The sequence below is a fragment of the Pholcus phalangioides genome, unplaced genomic scaffold, assembly GCF_987345545.1.
Source record: "Pholcus phalangioides strain wild (caught in Gottingen) unplaced genomic scaffold, Ppha-v1.0 ptg000015l_1, whole genome shotgun sequence".
NCBI classification, from domain to species: Eukaryota; Metazoa; Arthropoda; class Arachnida; order Araneae; family Pholcidae; genus Pholcus; species Pholcus phalangioides.
Genome location: NW_028301608.1, coordinates 681,725 through 696,194, shown reverse-complemented (window position 1 = coordinate 696,194; position 14,470 = coordinate 681,725). Strand labels below are relative to the sequence as shown.

The window sequence follows — 14,470 nt, the reverse complement described above, 5'->3', positions numbered from 1 at the left end:
GGTTTTTGTTTCTTTGACTCTGAGTACTGTTTCTTACGCATTTTTCGATGCTGATTCTGAATCCGTCCATCAGGCACCAGTTTTCCGCAATTGCATTTTCCATTGTTGCGGATTAGCCTAACCAGCCTTAATACTCTATATTTAGAAGATCAACGTTTTTAGCATAATAATGGGTATTATGAATATTAAAACTTGCCTCATCTCTGACTAAATATTATGGAATAGTACATCACTAGGGAATTCCTGACCAAACTGTCCAAGCTTTGCTCGTCAACAAAAGCAATTTGAGCACCTTTTTTGAAGGAAGACGACTCAGTCTATTGCAATGATGTAGATGCCCTGTACATTATACTGATGCATTGGGGCATCAGTATAATCCCCTAGAGTGGAGGTTATTCATAGATTCCTCTAAAACGAATTTGAAAGCAGTACTTTTGCACAATGGTAACGAAAACCCTGCCACTCGCATTGCTTACAATGCCCACATGAAGGAGACATATGAAAACATTATTACGGATGGTTCAGTATATGAAAGACATGCCTGGCACTTTTGCGGGTATTTGAAAGTCATTGCTCTTGTACTCGGTCTTCAACTAGGATATACCAAATTTTGCAGTTTCTTGTGCTTGTGGGACAGCAGAGATAGACAAAACCATTATGTATAAAAAACAATGGCCACCAAGAAGACAGCTCGTTCCGAGAACCAAAAATGTCGTCAGTCAGCCCCTGGTGGATCCTCAGAAAGTCTACCTGCCACCTCTACACATTAAACTGGGATTGATGAAAAATTTTGTTAAAGGAATGAATTGAAATGACGACGGTTTTAGCTTTTAGCTTTCTAAAATCAAATTTCCACGGGTCAGTGGCACTAAAATCAAGGAAGGCATATTTGTTGGCCCCTCAAATTCAAGAATTAATGAACGATGCTAAGTTCGATGCTACTCTAAATGAGCAAGAAACACCAGCATGGGAGTCATTCAAGAAAGTTGTCCATAACTTTCTTGGAAATAACGAGACTGACAAATATAAGGACCTTGTGGAGGAATTACTTCAGAACTATAAAGCTCTTGGTTGCAATATGTCACTGAAGATACATTTTCTTCATTCACATTTGGATTTTTTCCCAGAAAGCCTAGGTGATGTCAGCTACGGGCACTGTAAGCGATTCCACCAGGACATATCCATCATGTAATCACATTATCAAGGTAAGTGGATCCCAAATACGCTGACCGATTACTGTTGAACATTAAAAAGTAATATTCCTGCTGCAAAATACAGAAGAAAATCATGTAAAAATACCTTTTGAACTGCCATTAATATTAGAATTTAAGCTATTTTAAGTTGTAAGCAAATGCGAAAAATATACATTTTTCAAAATTTTAAATGCATGTTAATCAAAACACTATGCCTCGCACACAAATTCTGAAAGTAGATTCGGAATCAGTGGTTAAAGTACTATAAGAATGACCCTATTTGATCAAAGAAACATGAAAAAAGTGAAGTTTTAAGTTGTAAGCAAATGCGAAAAATATAAGTTTGTCAAAATTTCAAATGCGTGCAGAGATGGCATTGACACGTTATAACGCGTCAAATACCCAGAATTTTGAATAAGGACGCGTAAAAATTTTGTTCCTGCGTCTGCCGGGATGCGTTCTTTCCTAGTTCTAAGAAGAAAAAACAAGTTTTTGCAAGTTTTTCCTACTAGTAGACAATGAAAGTAAATGAACCTTTGGACAGAACATGTTTTTAGAAATGAATTTTATACTTGATTCACAGATACCTTCTCTTACCTGGAATATGACTCCCTGCTCAGTCTCAATGAAAAAATATAAGCAGGTGATCAAAAACCTGGGGCATACTGGAAGAAAATTCATAGAGATACCAGTGAATTATTGGGGGAGGAGCATACTTTTTTTCAAGATGAATGTTTTTTGAGAGGGACCCTCTTTCACTCAAAAAGGACCCAGATTTTTCAAATAACCTGGGTCCCGGGACCCAGGTAAATTGGATTCCAGTGGCATTTCTGGCGTGTTACTCAAAAACTATGCCTGACACACAAATTCTGAAAAGACATTCGGAATCAGTTAGGAAAATGCTATAAGAACGACCCTATTTGATTAAAGAAACATGAAAAAAGTGAAGTTTTGTTTACCAGTATTTTTACCATCTTATTTATTATTCTTTATTTATTATCTGTGCCTGTTGCACTTTGACTTTAACTTGATTCATTTGATTCTTCGATTTACATAATTTTTGATTTCCTTGCGCTATATGTAATCTTTGACACATCAATAAATTTTTGTTTTGACGGAGATGCCCTGCTTACGTTGCTTCTTGCGACAGAGCTTGGGTGTCTCGCGGTTTATCCAGTTTCTCCAATGGAGCCCAGGCAGAAATAAGATCTAGCTTGAACAGTCCCCAATGTTCCAAAAAGCTTAGTCGCAAATGAACTTCCCCAGTATAACTTTTGTTACTTAAACTGTTCCGTTTGGGTATATAGGATTTTATGGTGACTTTTAAGCATATGGCAATGCTGTTAACAAGCTCTTTTTTTAATGGGAGCCATAAAAATAGTCTGTCCCTTTTTCTCAAACTTTTTCATAGTGACGACTTAACCAAAATTAGCGACGAGTAAATGAGGATTTAATAACATTGTGGTCTTCGAGGCGCAAATGCGAGCCGATCTCCCCGTTAAAAAGTCTCGCCACAGAGAGCAACAGTCTTACAAGCAGTACAAATATTCAGTCACTACACATCATTCACTTCACTTCTGAACTATAGATGGCAGCACTGAAAAATCATACACAACGCTAGATACGCACTCAGACTGTTAGGTACATGCGCTTACACTACCGGCGCAACTCACTAGGTAGTAAATTGCTTATGGCGATAGACCTGAGTTGTGCTGGGTTTGAAAAAAAACATTGTGGTCTATGAGAGCTAGAAGGGTCTGATGAAAAATGACTTAACCAGAGTGACAACTTAACAAGGTTTTACTGTAATTAGTTGATCATGAAGGATGCTTTCAATTCGCCAAAGTGTCTATACTAGTTGAAATTTAATGCCACAAGGCGATGAAATATTTGCTGCACATGGCTATAAAAGTGCCTATAGCATTACTGGTCGAATTGACTGGTGATATTCCTTCTAGATATAACTAAAAATATTTCGGCCGATTTTTTTTTTTTAATTTATGGTAGTTGGACAGTTATTGTTTAAGCATTTTTAGGGAAAAGTTCAACCTTTTAAACTATCTGGTTCATCATGAGAATTGGGAGAGGCGATTGAAAATGGTCAAAATGACAATTAAAAAATAATTTAATACTAGAAGAACCATGCCAGTCATTTTGACTGCCATGGTCCTTCTGGTGTTAAATTGTCTTCAAAACCCTCATTTCACTGTGAAATTCACTGTAAAAAATTTCATTTTTTGGATCAAAATTTTCATCCTATGAAAGTAAGATTCACTCTCATTTTTTCCGCTGAACCGATAGTCAAATTCCATTATAACAGATTCAAGAGACACGAGAAATCACTTTGTTATTATAGAATTTTGTTATAAAGGAATTTCGGGTTTTTGTATTGTTCCTATGTAAACTTATCTGGGAATTAGAAAAGTGTTCATTAAAACAAGATTTTTCCTTGCTATAACGGTATTCTTTAAAACAGGATTCGACTATCTGGTAGTATTACCAGCGACGAAAGCATGAAATTTCAGACTATTCTGGTTTCTTTTAGATGCGGGGGACCCCTTATGGGGAAAAAAATAGAGAAAAGAAACACAAATAATGCTTTAAAATCCTGCTAATCTGAACCTAGCTAATTTGGAAACCTACATAATAGGAATGGCTCTTTAAAAAAATAAAAAATTATATCTATATGTTAGCCCACAAATCTCATTTATTTATAGTGTTTAGCAAATTGACAAAACCATTTTAGCCTTAGTTCTTTTTATAACCTATATAAGAATTAATTGAAAATTCTGTGTGTGTGTGTCCACATAATCATCATCACCACCTTGTAGGATAAGCTTAGAATGATTGCCTCAGAAATCAATATTAAAAGTGCATATTTCACTGTGGAAATAAAGAAATTTGGAGTTTTTACCCTCATTAGTAATTTTAAAAATGTAATTCTTTGTTTTCAAATTCTTGAATATACTTGGAAATAAGCTGAGTAAATTATTTATAAAATTATATGCTGGACCTACTCATGAGTTAAAGAAGTTGAGATAAATATTATTCATTATCTATCTCTGTAACAGTAAGTTCCATCTGTCCCTTTACTATTTTTTACTGCATTTTATGCCACCTGAATACAATTTCTTTGCATCTTCATATGCTTCTTCTTCATCTTCTTTTGAACTCCCCTAAATTTTTGTGCCATATATAAGCCCCCAAGGAATACAATTGACGTGCCACTCCTTGAATATATCTTTAACACAAATATTCCTACACTTGTTGCAGGTGATTGGAATAGCAAAAACAGCATTTTCCACAGTAAACGCAATAACAGGTGTGGTCGTATTCTGAGGAAATTTTGTCTTGATAACCTTCTTGAAGTTCACTCTTCAGATATTCCTACACATATTCCTTCATGTGCTAGATACAGCCCTGATGTAATAGACTTTGGTATATCTAAGAACTTTTTATATGAAATACATATGTATACCAAAACAGTACTTAATTCACCGCATAATCCTATATTTTTCCAGATTGACTTCCCGGTTCCTCACAGGCAAAAAATATATCGTAAAACTGACTGGAACAAATTTAAAGAGCTTCTTGTGAATGAGGGAACGCATAATGACATTCCAGCACGTGCACATACTATAGATAGTGCAGTCAATCAACTTACAAATAAAATTCAATCTGCAATCGAAAATTCCACAACTATCTCAATACAAAAAGAAAATAAATATGGCCTAACTAAAGAAATTTTGCAGAAAATAAGGCACAAAAATAGGGTTAGAAGCCTCTGGCAAAGATTCAGACGGCGATCTGATAAAATTACTTTGAACAAATTAAGTAAAGAAATTAAGCTTGAGGTTGAAAACTTCGTAAATTGCAGATTCACAAATTTTATAGAAAATGCAACATGTGATAATACTAACATATGGAAGGCTTGGAACCTTTGCAAGCCCTACAATAGTAGACGAATAAACAAGATTCTTGGTGCAGGGGGCATAGTCTTCTCAGATAATGAAATAGTTGAAACTTTTGCGGAGGCATACAGAAGGCAGCTCTCACCAAATCATGTTCAGCCGCTCCATACTCAAATAGAGCTCAAAAACAGAGTTGTTAGGTACGTCCACCAACATATAAACAAGTATGGTGAACAAATTCCATCAACAAGTGTGGACGAAGTGGTAGATATTATTTCTACTCTCAAAACCAAAAAAGCGTCTGGATATGACAACATATCAAATGTGACTCTAAAAAACTTACCTTTTAACATAATTTCAACACTCACAGATATCTTTAACTCAGCCCTCAAGATTCATTATTTTCCTAAACCATGGAAACACTGTATTATTAAAGCAATTCACAAAAACGGAAATGACGTATTACTTCCAACCTCTTATAGACCTATTAGTCTTCTGACTAATATCAGCAAAATTTATGAAAAAATTATAGCCACCAGACTGGAAGCTTTCATTGACACTAATGATATTTTAAGACCTGAACAGCATGGCTTCAGGAAAGAACACTCTTGCGTGATGCAACTAATCCGTGTAACTGAATTTATCACGGATGTCTTCAATCATAAAGAATATGCTGCTGCTGCATTCCTAGACATTAACAAGGCATTTGATAAGTGTGACTTTGTTACTCTCCTCAATAAAATGATTAACCTGCAATTTCCATATTTCTACATAATTTTCTTCTACCACTACATAACTGGTAGAACTTTTCAAGTAAATATTAATGACACACTTTCTACTGTTCAACCTGTAAATGCATCTGTGCCACAAGGCAGCGTTTTGGGTCCTCAGCTATTTTTATTGTACATCAACGATTTTCCTGCGCCTCAGGCTGGTATATTATCGCTTTTTGCTGATGATGCGGTAGTACTCTGTAGACACAGAAAGCCAGGTGATGCTGCTGACTTTCTTCAGGATTCAATAGACGATATCACTGAATGGTGTAAAGACTCAGACATAGTCTTGAATAGCAATAAATGTAAATTTATCTGGTTTACTCTATGTAAAAAGATACCCAGATTGCGTCGATTACATATTAACAGCTGCTCCCTCGCTCCAGTTGACCAAATTAAATATCTGGGTGTAATTCTTAATAGTGCTCTTACATTCAAACAACATATCAGATATGTGCGAAATAAAGCCAATGGGATACTTGGTGCTTTAAACAAGATTACGTTCCCTAGAGCGAAACTTTCTATTAAAAATAAGATTTTGCTCTTCAAATCAATCGTTAGGCCCACCCTTCTGTATGCCTCCCCAGCTTGGGCGTTTGCTAATAAAGCTAACATTAAATCATTACAAACTGCTCAAAACAAGACTCTTCGGAGGTTCACCGGGGCGCCATGGTTTATAAGAGGAAAAAACATAAGAAAAGATCTCAGAATTAACCACATCTGGAAATACATTAAAAAGCTTAATAAAAATCAATTTTTACGTATGGCTAATTCCACATACTCTCATATCAATGAAATTGTCAATTATAGTGAAATCCCTCCACCTAGAACTTCCAGAAGGAAGATCTACAGACGTCCAAAACAGATCTTTCATCTCCCCTGGAGAAACACTTAATCATCCTTCTTACTCTCCCTTGTGTAAATATGTACATAGTTTTCATCACACTTTGATTTTTCACTGTATTGTATGATGTCTTGGCTCCTATTTATCCTTTTTCATGGGAAAATCCCAAACTGCATTTTGTTCTATTGGAATCTATTTAACCTCTTTTCCTATGTGCTTTTGATTACTTCTGTACGTGTTACTTGTACAGTATTTTTTTTTCTTTTTGCGTTTTGGCACCTATTTACTCTCTTGGCACCTATTTACTCAACATTTACCCTTTAAAAAAAAAAAAAAAAATCCACACCGAACGGATCGAACTTCCTTTGATATTGGGTAGGATAGCAAGAATGCTTGTGATTAAAATTTTTCTATTTTTGTTGACACACAAAGTTAATCACTGCTTTTGTTGTGATGTCCCTGTGATACTGAGTGTGCTGCTTTTGGACTTGCTCTCTTGGCTTTATGTTTTATTTCAGGTGTGGCGGCATTGCAAAAAACTTACAAAACTAGACTAAGTTCTGGGGAAGCCATGACCATTTTATTTGACCAGACGTTGACTTACTTTCTCACGCACAACACTTCACTCACTCATTTTCTAACATACACCAAACACAGTCTCCTCTTTCAATTTCTTCATAGATCCATCTGGATCCGTCTGTAACCTCACAGTCAGCCTCAACGGCTGGGAATGGGGGTGAAAATCTAATGCTGGTCTGGTCTGGTCATCTTCTTTGCTTCTTCTCTAACATATGCAGTCAATCCCACTTATAACGTTCCCACTTGGAACATTTTCACACTTAATACAACTTATTTTCATGGTCCCATGGCACCAACAAATTTCCATTAATATTTTATAGCATTTTCCTGCTTAGGTTTTTTACACAATGCTTTTTTTAAAAACGTTATAAGTGGTATTCACTGTACAAAATTCAGACTCACCTACAAAAACCCACTAGTTTTTTTGCTAAAAATTGTTTGTTAGCTTGCAACCCCCCCCCCCCCCATCCCTCCCATAGTCTTTAGCAAAACAATTTTTGTTAAGAAATTGAAATTAGTAAATAAATTACTGGCTGAATACAAGGATTTTTTTGCACGGGAGAAGAGATGTCATAATATATGCAAAGTACAGGGGCCGTTCAAGTATTACCTAAGTAAATTTTTAGCCTTTTTTTGACCCCCCTCCGCCCTTATCAGCAAAATTTCGTCATCAGCTCTGCCCCTCTGAATCCTAACTCATATTTTCATAAGGGGTGGTTGATTACGTAAGCGTTATCCAAACTCCCCTCCCCCCTTGTCATCAAAAGTCAGCAAATCGGAAACCTTCCCCCACCCCCATTGATGATGACGTAATACTTGAACGGCCCTACAGGAAATTTCAGGAACGTTTTAAAGAAGTTAAGATTTAATATTTTAAAAAGTACAGTAGAACTTCTGTTAATGAGCTCAATTTGTTCCTCCAACATGCTCATAATCCAAATAGCTCGTTATTCAAATCAAACTTCTTCATAGGAAATAATGGAAACTGGCATAATTCGTTCACAATTCACATAAAAATGACTAATAAAAACGGCATACAATCAATAACACAACACAATAATAAAATATAATACAATAAAATATGTATAATATAAATTACACCATAAATAAACCTAAAATACGATAATGTTTACATACATTATTGACTATTTCTTACTCTAAATGACGAGAGAGGGGAGTATTATTGTTTAGGCCGATTTACTCGCTCATTAACCAAATCTAAATTTTTTTCTAAATTTTTGCTCGTTAATCAAAGTTCCACTGTAGCTCAATCTCATTACTAATTTGATACTAAAATTTAATTAGCATGATATTAGAATATTAATTACTAAGTACATACATCTAATTAGATGTATACAAACTATTTTTATATATTTACTAGCTATAATACCCGGCGTTGCCCGGGTTTTCTTCAATGAGGCTTTTTTGGATCACGTGATGTCTCCCTCTTTCTTTGAGGGACATGCAAACTGTGTCTAAGTTCACCAATATGGCAAAATGTGGCAAACGATTATAAAGGCATAAATGTTATACATATACTGACAGCATTGAAGAAATTACAAACCATTGTAAAGGCATAAACACGTCTGAAACGCATTGCTAGGGAACCACGGTAACCAAAGTAAACATTCGGAAAGTGATTGTTGAGGCCCAAAAACCATTGTTTCCCTACGGTTTTTTGCCCATTTGGGGCATTTGCCCTACTCTGGCGAAATTTTAAAGTAGCCTATTGTAGCTCAATCTCATTACTAATTTGATACTAAAATTTAATTAGCATGATATTAGAATATTAATTACTAAGTACATACATCTAATTAGATGTATACAAACTATTTTTATATATTTACTAGCTATAATACTGGCTCCATTTGGTATATATGCAAAATTTGACGACAATCGATCTAAAATTGTGGATTTGTACAGAGAACATACACACACACAGACAGAAATTCAATTTTATATATATAGATTACTAAATATGTACATTGATATGTAACATTGCAAACAGCATATTCACAAAAACCCGGGGCGGGTTGGATTTTTGCCAATCCTGCTTCATAGTAATAAAATTTTGCTATAAAGGAATTCCAAATTTTTACATTGTTCTTATGTGAACTTATTTGGGGGATTAGAAAAGTTTTTGCTAAAACAAGATTTTTTTGCTACAACAGGTTATTTTTTGCTATGTTAAAATGGGAATCTACTGTATATATTACTGTCAAAGCCCAAAATCGACCAGTTTGCAAATTGGTCAATTTTGTTGTGAATTAACCCAGCTAATGTCAGAATTCTGGACTTTGCCGAGACAGTTTGCGAAGTGGCTGGAGGTTCCATGCCAAAGTCTGAAAAGAAAAGGCATGATTCGGGATCATCACCATTCTGTGTATTTTTTCGTGATAATTATGTCTGTTAGCTATGGCGATCCATCATATTGAACTTGCGATGCAGTAACCTTTATTTTTTTCAAAATGCTGCAGAAAAACTCTAATTTTTTTTTTCCCTCTCAAATTCCTCTTTTTCTCTCATCACATGGAGCTAATCCAATACAGCTATCATATATGTAGCCTTGTATCACATTAGCGATGAAAATTAGCATGGATTTGGGGCCTACACCAGACTATTTTACATCAACACATTGGCCAGGGATCTCCAGCCATTTCGTTAATTGGCTGACCAAAGCCTGTATCATCTCTGCAAATCGGATTTTGGCTAATAAGTAAAGTGGTTGCACTTCAGGCTTTAGCAGTAACATATATAAATGTTAAACATGGAAAATCTTTCGTAAAAATACAAAGTTTAAGGTGGAATATCTGAAAAAGGGGAAAATTATGACATTTTCAATTAATAAGTATCGAGTGACATTTAACATTTTTTTCCAAACCTTTCTTATGGAATGACCTTTTTATGATTTTATCATTTTAGGTTTATAGAGTTCCGGAGACTGCAACTGTTTTGTTAAAGTAAGCATGTCTTCAACAATTATGTTTATCTTAAGAGGCAGCTAGTCACTTTTTTAAATCATCAGTTTATATAAACGTGAATGGACTGAAAAGCATTTTTTGTTTTTAAAAATAAGATTAATTTGTGTGATGAGGCTACATCTAAAATATTCTTTTTTATGACAAAAGAATGAGTAAATATTACTGAGATAGGGAATTTCGCTGTTTATTTACAATCAAACCTTGATTTCTTGAACCTCCTTATTAAGTAAAACCTCTGTCTAAAAAAAATACATGTATAAAATTGATATTAAGGTTTTTTGTGTGTGTTTATTGCTTTAACAAAGTAGTGACAGTAATTGACAGATTTGTATAAATTAAAATTATAAACAATACAGTCTAGCCCCACCCCCCAATTGGTTATAAATTTGATGCATGATCATGTGGTTGAGGGCAAATGTTTGAATGTCCCCTGCGAGTGGTATGGTGATTGCCTGAAGTTTGTTCTTCAACCTTGAGACACTGATGCGAACCAGTCTTTTCTCCATTAAGTCTCTACGGAAAGCAGGCAGACCTGCAACATAATTTTGAATTCTAAAAAATTTGGGCATCTGTCCTTGCACTTTAAATCTGAAAAATAGGTTGCAGCATTTAACAGATTATAGGCATCCATCAGACATTTATAAATTGTTTGAGATGCACATACAAAGCCAGATCTAGCAAGTCAAAAAAACAAATTTGGCAGAAGTCTTCCAAGTGCTGCATGTCGCGGAACAGTCTTTTAAAAAAAATTGGGTTTCTTTATCCAATTTTTTTAAAAGACTGTTCCTCGACAAAAACGCTTAACAAGTTAAGGCCATCTTTCACAAAAAATATAGTTGGCACTGGGTGGTTCGAGAGTTGTCAAACAGGAAGAAGGTAGTTGTCGTCATGGAATCCAGTCATGGTTTTTTTTTTGGCCAACATGTGTTTGTTCATGCGATATCATGTTTAAATAAATTCCTTGTTAAACCATCTTGCTGCCTTACAACTCTTATATGTATGAAACACTGTTATGGAAATTTTTGCCGTAAATCATTTTCTATAAGCCGAGGGCTGGTTGCAGAGCAATGTGAAACATTCTGCCTTTGGGGCAGAAGCTCCTTAGGGTTGGCTAGGCTCTTTCTTCAATCTAAGCATGGTTTTTACTTGAAAAACTTGTAAATAATAGAGATAGACTGCTTTTTCTCAGCCCAAGATATCAAGGAAACACATATTTTCTGGATATTATGCTGAGGTGAACTTGGAAAGAAAAGTTAGTCTCCACTAGGACTCGAACCCAGGCCCTCTTGCATATTGAGCACACATGCTACCATCTACATCCCATTGGAGGCACAACTCTGCCTTCCTCATTTCACACACTGTGGCATGAGGTGCTGAAGTAGAGACATTAGTAGCTTCAATTAACTTCAAGAAATTAGAGAGAAAGCCATCTATCTTTCTTTGAACTGCCCCAACTCTGGGGGGGGGGGGCATTTCCTTAAGTTAAGAGAGGCTACTAATGTCTCTATTTGAACACCTCGTGCCACAGTGTGTGAAATAAGGAAGGCAGGATAGTGTCTCCAGTGGTGTAAATGTTGGCGTGCTTGCCCAGAATACAAGAGGTCTGGGTTCGTGTCCAGACGGAGACCAGGTGACTTTTCTTTTAGAGTTCACCTCAGCATAGTATTCAGAAAATTTTTCCTTGATATTGTAAATGTTTTTTTGTTTTTTTTTTCTTTCAAAAAGACATTTATTCACTATCACTTATACAAAGAAAGGAGAAAAAAAAAAATATGCATAACATGTTACAGACTGAAATAATTTTTTGATATACTGAGTTATATATGAGTTGACAAGGGGTAACTTTGTTACCGGTACTGACAACATAGAATGAAACTAAAACTAAAAGTCACTAGTGAAATTAGTATTGTTATGGTAAAAGCATGCATGTGAAAAAATATACATATCGGCAAATCAAGAAAATACATGCACTGAGTATAAAAAAAAATAAAGGTGGCGAACAGGAATTGTAAAAAAAATAAGCAAATCGCTTCGGTGAAACACAATCAAAATTTATAAGTTTATGTCTGAGTGTTAAAATAAGTTTCAATATTTGGTATGTTAGCAATGTATTGTTGAAGTCATCGTTTAAAAGCAGGAAACTGTGTTATATTTTGCAATTCAATAGGTAAAGTGTTGTAAGTTTTAGGAGCAATGTAAAAAAAATGTTTGCAAAAAATATTTTTTCTATGTGAGGGAATCTCAAAGACCATATGAGGTCGTCTCAAGGAAACATTTATTTTGGGTGTGCAAAGATTTTTGTTTTTGTGTAGAAAGATTATTGCTTTATAGAAGACAAGTTGTTGTAGGTTTAGGATATATTTATTATATAAAGAAATGTCATTTGAAGTAGAGTATCCTAAAAACTTGAGAAATTTCAATTGAATAGTTATAATTGGTAATAAGTTAGTCTTATAATCGCAGCCCCATGTAAGTAGACCGTATTGTAATGATGAATGAACCCAGGCATAATAAACAGAGTGCAAGAAAGTGTGATGAACAATTCTTCGCAAATGGTAAAACTTATACAAGAAAAATTGAGTTTTTTCATGATGAATTCAACATGAAATTTCCATTTCAAATTACAATCAACGTAGATACTGAGACATTTCCATGAGAAAACCTCTCCTAGACACTGGCAATTACAAGCGTGAAGTGAACAACTGTTGCATGAGATTTGATAACGAGATTTGAGTTGGGACTTCCCCTGAGGCAAAAGTACATAAATTTCGTTTTGTCAAGGTTTAACCTCTTATCATTTTGAGCAAACCAATCGTTAATAATTAGAAGATCTTGCTCAATTTGAGATACCAATGCAAATTGATCGTCACATGAATAAAGGATTACAGAGTCATCGGCGTATGTAATAATTTTACTGAAAAGTTTTAAAGTACAAAAATCATTGATGAAAATAATGAAATGCAATGGTCCTAAAATGGATCCCTGAGGAACTTCTCTACCAATGTTCGAGTAAGAACTAAATAAATTGTTACTTTTAACATTTTGTGTTCTATTTCTTAAGTATGATCTGAACCAAAGAAGTGGTTCACCTCTGACCCCCAAAGCAGAATGTTTTGCGATGTTCTGCAACGAGCCCTCAGCTGACTGAAAATGTTCTGCGGTAAAAATTTGAATATACATAATAGCATTTTTCTACATATTTCTTAAAATTCTTCCAGATTGTTCTGCAACAGCACTGGTTGTTCTGCAACGTACGTCGCACATTTCGGCATATTCTGCTTTGGGGCCTCTGACACCAGCATAATACAGTTTACTAAGTTAAATTTCATGATTTACGGAGTCAAAGGCCTTAGAGATGTCAAGAAAAATAGCTAAAGTTTGTTTATTTCTGTCGGTGCTTCTGTAAGTCAATTTGCAGAAGTTTAACTTTTCCAGAATTTCTTCCAATGTTGGGAGATTTACTGTAATGAAATTAGAGAATTTTGTAACGTCTTTTTAGACTTCAATTCAGCGATCACATCTAGGCAATGTTAAGTGCCACTTGTGGTGACCTGCCGTGCTTTTCAAGTCCTGACATAGGCTTACATATAACACTTTCTGGCATGCACCAGTCATTAGAAATTAGAAATCAAAGGAATGATAATTGTTGAATCCCTGATAAGTTTACACCATTGCATTATTTAATTGCTCGTTACTTCAGACCCAACTATCAACGCTAATAGTTATTGGACTCTTCCCCCCCCCCCCAGTAGCTAAGACCAAGAGTGTTAGGGTTTGATCGTAACCTGAAAAAACCATGATTAGCAAAATTTTTTGAAATTACAAGCAGGAACTAATACAACTCTACAGTAGCTTTGTCGAAATTGTGTAACATGACTTAGTTTTAAATTAAATGAAAAATACATATATAAACATTCTGAAGCATTGTGTGCCACAATAATTCAGATTTAATCAAATGTTAAGCATTTCAAAATGTATTAAAGATCATTAAACAAAAGTTTTAAACAGATATGACATGAATGTCGCTCTCCACTTGTTAATACAAGATATACGGAAGACTGGATGTTGTGAAGATATTTATTATTTGTGCCATTATTATTATTAGCCCTCTGGTGGCTCGTCGTCCATGAGCTATTAGCTGATTGGTTTCACCGTCCATTGCACGGTTCCGTTCGGCATATATACGCTC

General features: G+C 35.1%; 1 protein-coding gene across 1 annotated transcript in view; it reads left to right on the top strand.

Moving 5' to 3' along the window:
• Ttd14 (TRPL translocation defect 14) overlaps positions 1–14,470 on the top strand; it is a 63,759-nt gene that overhangs the window by 24,144 nt on the left and 25,145 nt on the right. Inside the window, exon 3 of the mRNA XM_089242468.1 lies at positions 10,223–10,260. Within this exon, the coding sequence (XP_089098594.1) occupies positions 10,223–10,260 (38 nt within the window). The remainder of the gene's footprint in view (positions 1–10,222; positions 10,261–14,470) is intronic.